Source organism: Lolium rigidum, chromosome 6 (genome assembly GCF_022539505.1).
Source record: "Lolium rigidum isolate FL_2022 chromosome 6, APGP_CSIRO_Lrig_0.1, whole genome shotgun sequence".
NCBI classification, from domain to species: domain Eukaryota; kingdom Viridiplantae; phylum Streptophyta; class Magnoliopsida; order Poales; family Poaceae; genus Lolium; species Lolium rigidum.
The window spans coordinates 350110122-350118972 of NC_061513.1; the positions used below are offsets into that span (position 1 = coordinate 350110122).

Genomic DNA, 8851 nt, shown 5'->3' on the forward strand with positions numbered 1-8851 from the left:
CGAAGATTCCACTTTGCATCACCGGGCGTGGAGATTTGCCTGCACCACTGGAAACTACCGAACCGGGCGTGCCTCCAGGGCCTGACCCGATACTGCTTTGAGAAACGGTTCCTGCAACAACGCGGCTCAGCCTAGGCAACTAAACGGGCCAAAAATTGCTGGCCCGGTGATTTAAGGGGATGCGAGCAACCAAACGCTAAAAGGGGCGCCGTTCGGCTCTCTGGAGTCATTTTTTTTTCCCCGATGAGACCAACCTTGACCGGAAGTTGTCAATCACCTAGCGATCCCCAATTCCCCAAATGGACATGGCGAACATGTGCACAGTGGAGAAGCACGGCCGCGTCCACCTCATCACCCTCACCGGCGCCGGCGAGCACCGCCTGGGTCCGGCCCTCATCTCCGCCCTCCGCTCCGCCGTGGCCACCGTACGCGCCTCTCCCGGTGGCGGCGCCCTTGTCCTGGCCGCCGAAGGCAAGTACTTCTCCAACGGCTTCGACCAAGCCTGGGCGCGCACGGTCCCACTCCACCTCCACGCCTCCATGAGAGGAGCCTTCCGCGGCCTGTTGGCGGACCTCATCGCGCTGCCCATGCCCACCGTGGCGGCGGTCACGGGCCACGCAGCTGCCGCCGGCTGCGTGCTAGCCCTCGCCCACGACGCCGTCGTCATGCGTGCCTCCCGCGGGTTCCTCTACATGAGCGAGGTCGACGCCGGCCTCAAGATGGCCGATTTCTTCGGGGAGGTGCTCCGGCAGAAGGTGCCTGACGCGGCGGCCAGGCGGGACATGATCCTCAGAGGGGACAAGATGACGGCGGCGGAAGGGGTGCGGCGGGGCGTGGTGGACGCGGCCGTGGACGGCGGCGTCGAGGACGTGGTGGCCGCGGCCGTCGCGGCGGCCGAGGGGCTCGCTGCGAGGGGGTGGGACGGGGAGGTCGTGGCCGAGATCAGGAAGGCCATGTGGCCCGCCGTGTGGGGCAAGGTCAAGGATTACGGCGCCGCCGAGGCGGCGCGGCCGCGGCTGTAGGATTGCTCTGCGTCTACGACGTGCTGAACTCCACTTAGGAACTGAATAATCGAGAGGAATTGCTTGCCGCAATCTGGCCAAAGAACTCCACTGTTGGCATCCTTTGTTTTCGGTGAAGTGTGGCAAATTGTAAAAACCCCATTGTTTCTCTGAAAGAGCTTCTTGCTGCTAGATCGATGTACTTCCTGATTGCTCTACGTTGTTGTAGTTCTCCTGTCAGCTTGCATACCACTATCGGCGTTTAGTTTCGCTCAACATAGTTTCTTCTGAAGAACTGCACATTTCCTTGTCATTGAGCTCATCAAACTGAATCCCCTTTGGACATGTATGGAGGTGAGTGACCCTCATTACCCGTAGAAATAGCAGTGGTTTTCATATCATATTATCAAGGAGAAAGTTGGTTAGTAGAAAGTGACTTGATTGAATGCGAGGATCGAAAAAAATAATCACTATCAGGACTTTTTCTTTTCTTTCCAACCCGGCTGGCCTCTTTTCCAACAAAGTTCACTACAAACATCAATTAAAGGGTAGAAAAGGAAAGAAAGGGATAGCGAGCTGGGGCACTAGTAGAGAACCAGCTTAGAGTGCTCCATCTCGAAACATCCCCTAAGAGCATCTTCAGTCGTATCCTCAAACCGTCTCCTAAAGTGAATTTGGGGTGCGTCGGATAAAAAAGTTCCCAGCCACGTCCTTCAAAGACGTTTTTTGTCCAGCGCGGCCCGATACGGTGTCCGGCGTCCTGAACCCGTCCCCGCTACACAGGAGACGCTCCGGAGACACCGGACACACCGAAAAGCGACAGACGCGTCAGCGGCACATTGAATTTTAACCTAACCGTCGCCTACCTCGCGACGAAAGTTATTGGCGCGTAGCAACGGTGCAGTTCCCGCAGAGGCGCAGTGAACCGTCTCGTCACGCTAGCTCTGCGTGTCGGCGTTAATGAGCGCCACCGCTCCCCCGCCTCCCTCCGGCCTATAAAAAGGGTCGCCTCTCATCGTCCCTCTCACACACAAACCCTAACGCCTCTCTCCCCAACCCTAGCCGCCACCATCTCAAGAGTCGACACCATGGCTGGTAGAGGCGCAGGCCGAGCTCGCGACTGTGGTCGTGGTCGTGGCCGCGGCGGAGCTACACGCTCGCCGTCGCCTGCGACGCCGTCGTCTTCATAGTCGTACATGCAGGACGAGGAGGGGCCCGTGCTGATCGAGTTCGTCGTCGTCCTCATGGGCGACCCACACGCCATCCAGAGGCTGCCGGACACTTTCGCCGACTTCGTCGCCGGCGACGGGCGCCCGGGCTCGCTGCATCTGCGGAGGGCTGCCTGCGGCTACTGCCGGTGGATCGTCGACGTGATCTACGACGCGCGCGGCAAGATGTACCTCCATATCGGCTGGGAGAGATTCGCGCACTACCACCGCCTCCAAGCCGGCTTCGTGCTCGTGTTCTCCTACTTTGGCGAGAGGGACATGAGCGTCAAGGTGTTCGACGAGGCGCGTTGCCGCCGGCACTACCACGGCGACAGTGCCGAGGAGAACGACGACTGACGAGTGTTGTTTCTTCGCAGCGAAAATATGCACGGAGGTTTCTGGTTGTTCTTCCTCGGAAGAACCAACAGGGGCACCCTCAGCAGCTGGATTTTCTAGTTTGGGTGATTGGGTTTGCTCTCGAGTGTTCTTTCATGGCAGCGAACACACGAAACCTTCGATGCCCGGCCTAGTTAGGTTTAGTTACTTTGCAATATTTATATTTGTGTCAATCATGGTTCAAACTATGTATTAGTTTGTGGAAAACCATGTTCCAAATTATGTCTTCGCGTAAACCTTGTTCTCAATTATGTATTAGTTTGTGGAATGTTTCTTCTCTTTATTGAAATAAAAATGCAAAAAAACAAAAAAAAAATATTTTAATGTTTGGGGGCGGCCTTTGGGCACGCGGCTGGGGAGCGACATCCTCTAAACTCGGCACGAACGAAACACGTCCCCAAACGCTCAATCGGGACCCGACTGGAGATGCTCTAAGAGGCAAAAAAAAAAAAAACTACTACTACCACCTAAACTCGGGGATACACAAGTTCAACTCCACATCTGGTATCAGATGGTTTTTGTCTGTTTCAAGTATTGCTAACGGTTAGAGCATCACTAGCAGAGCCCGTATTCATCCGAACCGAAAACGCAGAGTTCGGTCTCCTGAACGGTTCAGTTTTGATGGTTTTAGTGACGGCGCAGATTAGAAACCAAACTCGCGAACTGAAAACTGAAAGTCAAACGTCGCGGGAAAATTTGTTGCGACGATCTTGCGAACTTGAACCCATTTTTGCTCCGATCGAGCTACATTCGTCAATAATTTACATATAACTAGCCAAATTACGCCTCCGATCGAGCTACACTCGTTAATTTCATACCTAAAACTACTAGATTAGGCCCCGGATTGTTACCGGGGCAGTTCTTGCGGCGGCGGAGGGTTTATTTCGTGCCGGCGACACCTATGCGACGACGAGTGCGGCCACGTCGAACGTCGCCGCCTCCGCCGAGCTCCCGCAGATGAGTGGCGGCCCGCCTGCGTCGTCGTCGTCGTTTCCATCACCGCGTGGGGGAAGCGCCGGCAGCGGAGGGCTGCACGAGTTGGCGGGAGGGCCTCCTCGGCTTCTCCTTCGCGCGCCTCCTCACGCGCTGCCCAGCGCGCGAAAGCACGCGGCCACTTCCGTGCCGGCCGCTTCCAAGCGTCGTCGGAGCGCACCCGCCTCGCGCGCTCCGCCTCCGACCATACACCCGGCGAACGCGGAGCTGGCTTCCCGCCGCCGATTCGGCCCCCTCCCCTACCTACGCGCCTTGCGCGGCCCATTGCGGACAAGGGGGTGGTGGCGGCAGCGGCGGCAGAATTGCTCGCCAGAGAAGAGGGGGAGCGGTGGCGGCGGAAGTGGTAGCGGCGGAGGGGTGTAGGGTTTAGAAACCGAACTCCCCTCCGCGGCCCCTTTTAATATGGAGCGGCCACCGAGTTTCTCGGGCCCTCGAACTCGATTTACGGGCCAAGCCGCGAGTTCGGGCTCCGTTCTAACCCAGTTTCGACCCGAACCCGTATTTCCGCTGGATTTTTTCGGTTTCCGCCAGTTTTACGGGTACTCATAGAGATGCTCTTAGGGACAGAACCGAGATGATTGGTGGCAAACTGCAGACCCCATCTTCATAAAATTGGAAAAGACACAACATCAGACGTGTATTGTTTCTGTAGAAGAGAAGGATTTTGCTCATCTTGATTTGGTAAATGGAAACTTAACTGTAACTCAAGCAACGTACATATAAGAAAACTTTTGCCTTCTATAAAGATATAGCATAAATTTGGTGTACTCTCGAAAAAAAAAAAGAATAAGCAAGGATCATGAGAGAAGAAGGGGTTGCATCAAGATCTTCAGAGGAAGATTCATCGAGTTGAACTGGTCGGCCAAATGGCCTGACATACATGAGGCGTCAAGGTCAAGCTTCAGGACATCGGCACGAGCTGTTGGGTTTTCCTCTGCGATGCGATTCCTTGCCTTTGATGCAGCCTCTGTTTTTCTCGTGGCGATGATGACATAGCCTCTTCTCAGGGCAAAGACTCTCGAGGTCGCCAGACCAAGGGGCCTATTTTGGACAGGGGAAGGGTGGACCCTAATTGCTGCATTAATTCACATTCGGTGGCTACTGGTTTAGAACAAGGTCCTTGTAGAAAACAGAAATACAGCACATTCCTAAAAATTTGCACTAAGGACCCTAAATTAACAAGTACTGTACAAGAAAAGTGATCGAGTTCCTCGTCCTCTACACTAGATGCAAGACTCCGCCCACCGGCCACCTTGTCTCCACCAGACGAACCACTTGGTGACGAAAAGGTGTGAGGGCCGACGAGAATCTTCAGAGGGCCTCCCTTTAGGCACGCCGGCCAGGAGGTTGAAGATGAGATGACGCTTGAAGGCTAGCGACAGAGCTCGTAGCAGCCGCCCTTCGGCTATCAGAGTCAACAACGAAACAACACAAGGGTGTGTAAGAGCCACCGAGGATGTGCTCCAGACTGCAGCAACAAGACCACCCATCGTGAACCAAACTGTCGCCGGCTAAAAGGATCTCCTTTGCCAAATCCGTCACCTCGATTGCGAGAGAAACAAAGAGAAATCTTTAGATCGGGATGGCTGGGGAGAATTTTATCGGGATCGTATGGATTCTAGAACAACACTGAGAGAGATCTCTGGAAACTTTTCATTTTAGCCCTACTACTATATTGTTTTAACGTCTTAAACCTTGTATAGTTTTGTGGAAACACTTCGGGCCGCTTGATCTTTTGCGGCACATCGCAGAGTGCCATTAATTAGCAAAACCTTTTGCATCAATGCCACCTAAATCTGCTACCCGGCAAAAAAATGCCGCTTATCAATGTACGTGAGGTAGTGAGTGGGGATGGAAGAGGAAGCCGACCCCTCTCTGTCCATAGTAGGTGTAGGTTTCGGATAAGGCTCGTGCTTGTTTTACCTATATGGAGAGTTGGAGACTGATGTGATGCCATGGAGGCTGGGCATTCTGGTGATTCCGCGCGGCACCGAACAGTCTCTGGTGAGGCTCCGGCGAGCCTCCGAGGTGGAGGTGCGGTGGTGGTAGCAAATACGGTGGAGTCTTCTTCAATAAGCGCAACCGCAGATCCAACCGTCCCGATCTAAAGATTTCTCTTTGTCCCGACGAATCGTGACACACGTCACCTAGGGGTGTAAATGGATAGAATAATTTTCGCACCGAAACCGGCTCTGAATCCATTTTAAGGTGTCCATATCTGATTTTAAAAAATTCGGAGGATAAAGATATCCGATTTCGAAGACGTGCTCCGGATACGGTATAGGATATGTATAGCAAATAGCATGCGAATATGAATTATCTGATATTTAGTTAGGATAATTTGAAAGTTTTAAACCGGATAGTCTGACTTTTATGTAAAAACCAAGGCCAATTCACAAGGTTAGTAGTTATTGAGTTTCCAAATTCATTTGAAGAGCAGTTTAGCTATAAATTCTATCAATTCTTAAGTTCTAACGTAAATTGTGTCTTCATTTTCTTAACTCTACACAAGACTGCAAGTTTAAATCTTCTCAAGATTTGCAAAAATTATAACTATCTACCGATAAAAACATATATCCGACTGGGCGTATCAGGTGAAAATGGACAAAGTCTGCAAATCTGAAAATTTTCTGTCCAAGCGGTCGGATCGTGTACCAACAGCCATGATTTTCCAGAATAACTTCCCATGTCTAGGTGTGCATTTTGCAGAATAGTCCCCGCATGATGTTCCCTTCTAGACTATTTCTTGGCAGAACCCTCCTCCTCTGTACTTGCCTCACTATCTCCCAGCAATTTTGTGGATTCAATCTCAAGAAACGAGCACATGTGGAACAACAACCGGATCTAAACCATGTAATTTATTCAACATCACTGAATCGCTTAGAACCAATCCAAAGAACAAACTAATAAAATGAAAACGCAACAAATTAAAAATCTGGATCCCAACATTCCAGTTCTTGATGAAATTTGTCGCCGCCTGAAAAATAAAATCCATATAAAGTTGGAACTTTCAACAAGAAACTGGCTCACGAAACAATCCAGAGTGAAGCAAAGTCCAGCTCCATTGTTACTAGAAACGGAGCTGTGTTCCTCGATTTATTTTGGATCCATACAGATGGCAGCTCGAAGAAAAGATGGCATGTGCGTCGGGCACCCAGTAGAGTAGGACGACGAGGGCGCCAACATCAGATCTGGTGGGGGCAGAGGGTTTGGCGGCAGGGCTACGGCTACTCGCCGGAGCAGATGCAAGAAATCCATGTGATGGATAGGGGACGCGAGAGAGATGTATTCCTGTAGTGCTGTACCGGACAGATGGAGAAGACGATGAGAACTGACAAGGAAGGAAACGGATATCTCAGGGTGTTTCCGCAAAATGCTTGTTGGTGGGAAGGACCATAGAGATCTGGCCTTTCACATGACATCCGACGGTCGTGGAGAACATTTGCAGATTTGCAGGAACTAGTACGTTTTCACCTGATATGTTCCCTATCCGACTATGTTTATTTCGAGATCGAGTCCACCCATTTCCGATTTGAATCTGCAATCTGATATATCCCGTATTCAAATCCAAAACTGATCAATATCTGCTTCGATCTGAATTCAACAAAAATATATAGTAAAAGATATGATACGAACAAAATTCAATTCGATCGGATCCACCACAGTGGTGCCGCTGAACTTCAACACCACCGTTGAGGTGGCGCTGCATGACACCAAGGAATCGAGAGTCACCTACCGACTTCCACATCATCGGCACGAGCTTCGTTTGAGAAAAGAAGAGACTTCTTTTCTTAAGCTTATCAGCATGTTAGATTTTCATCATCCGTGTGAATATTAAGTGGATTACCGCATGATCCCGCATACTCTCTCTGTCAACAAGTGAACGTCTAGCTCAAAATTTTATCCAAAAAAAGTATACTCTTATTTTTTTAATGTACTTTAATTGCTTCTCTCTCATCGTACGAAAATCAAACTCAATAATATTAAGTTCATGTTTTTCTTTTTTCTACATGCACTTAGTTTATTGGAGGTGAAAAAATTAAAGAGAAGATATGCATATTTCCAATGTATTTTTCACTCCACTTTATAATTTATCTTGAAAAACCCACGTATACACTTATTTGTGAACGGAGTAAGAAATTGCGGCTGATGCAGGCAAGCCACGAACCGTCCAGCAGCTTGTCCATTTACATCCTATCATAACATGGTACACGTGCTCTCTTTCAGGTGCACAAGCAACGCAACATGCAAGGGACATCGAGGGTTTAAATTCCACACAAGGGTAAAAGAGATGTCAATCTAGTCTAGATTGGAGAACAGACGATGTGCATCAAAGGCCTGGTGGATCTCACGCTGGAAGCATTCAATCATCAGCAACTCTGTCATATGTCAGATATATCAAACAAAGAGACAGGACACAGTTGCCCTCGTGCAGCCCCCCAAACTAGACATACATTGATGCGCACATTTACTTCACACATGTATATCAGATCAGAGTCAGCCGTCAACATACACATTGATACCTACATTGGGGGAATTCGATGCAAATAGTTGGAAAGATTTCACAAGTACCATTTTGTCAGCCAACACAAAACTATGCTAGCTAGACCATGGCTTTACATTCATCACACGGGCCTTGTCATGGGCTAATGAATTGTATGTTGATGCTTGGATGCAGAAAGGCCAATGCGGTGGAGAACAGGTGACAGACAAGTCCATGTTTGAACAGCAAAGGAAAAAAAAAATCACCAGATAAACACGATAATATGAGACCGCGGAGGTATTTGACTATGAACAACATTACATCTTTTTTGGCTTCTCAGGATGAACCTGGTCCTGCACAATTAAACACAAAAGTATAACAATTAATACACACGCCATTCAACTATTAAAGATCAACTCCTAGTATGAAAAAACAGGCAAAGGTTTCTCTAGCAGAGGGCAACATATCTTATGCATCCTGGGCTTCTGTGTATCCATGCATCCGCCTGCGATTAGCCTCTGATCTAAATCACACGCACAGCATGATAACCCTCGTTAATTTGCACTAACACGCCCACCTGCACACTAAGGCAGGTAAACATAGCAATACACTCCCTGGATGCGTTTCTGTTCCAGAACATGACCGGCGATGAGGGTGAGGCATGCGGATTGATTTAAGATCAGAGCAACACCGGCGGCGGCTGGCGACTAAGCAACTTTGCTTTCTGCAGTAGCGGACAGCCAAAGACCACATACCGTGCTGGCCGGCGG

The 8851-nt window shown here is 50.1% G+C and overlaps 1 protein-coding gene across 1 annotated transcript; it reads left to right on the top strand.

The window, feature by feature from the left end:
- The first annotated feature begins 226 nt into the window (after window positions 1–226).
- LOC124659096 (enoyl-CoA delta isomerase 2, peroxisomal-like) lies at window positions 227–1350 on the top strand. The gene has a single exon (XM_047197042.1). The coding sequence runs from the start codon at window positions 300–302 to the stop codon at window positions 1020–1022; it is 723 nt and encodes a 240-aa protein (XP_047052998.1). The 5' UTR covers window positions 227–299; the 3' UTR covers window positions 1023–1350.
- The last annotated feature ends 7501 nt before the right edge of the window (window positions 1351–8851 follow it).

Excerpts from the sequence above, each read along its gene's own strand:
- LOC124659096 (XM_047197042.1), top strand. The coding sequence starts at position 300 with ATGGACATGGCGAACATGTGCACAGTGGAGAAGCACGGCCGCGTCCAC.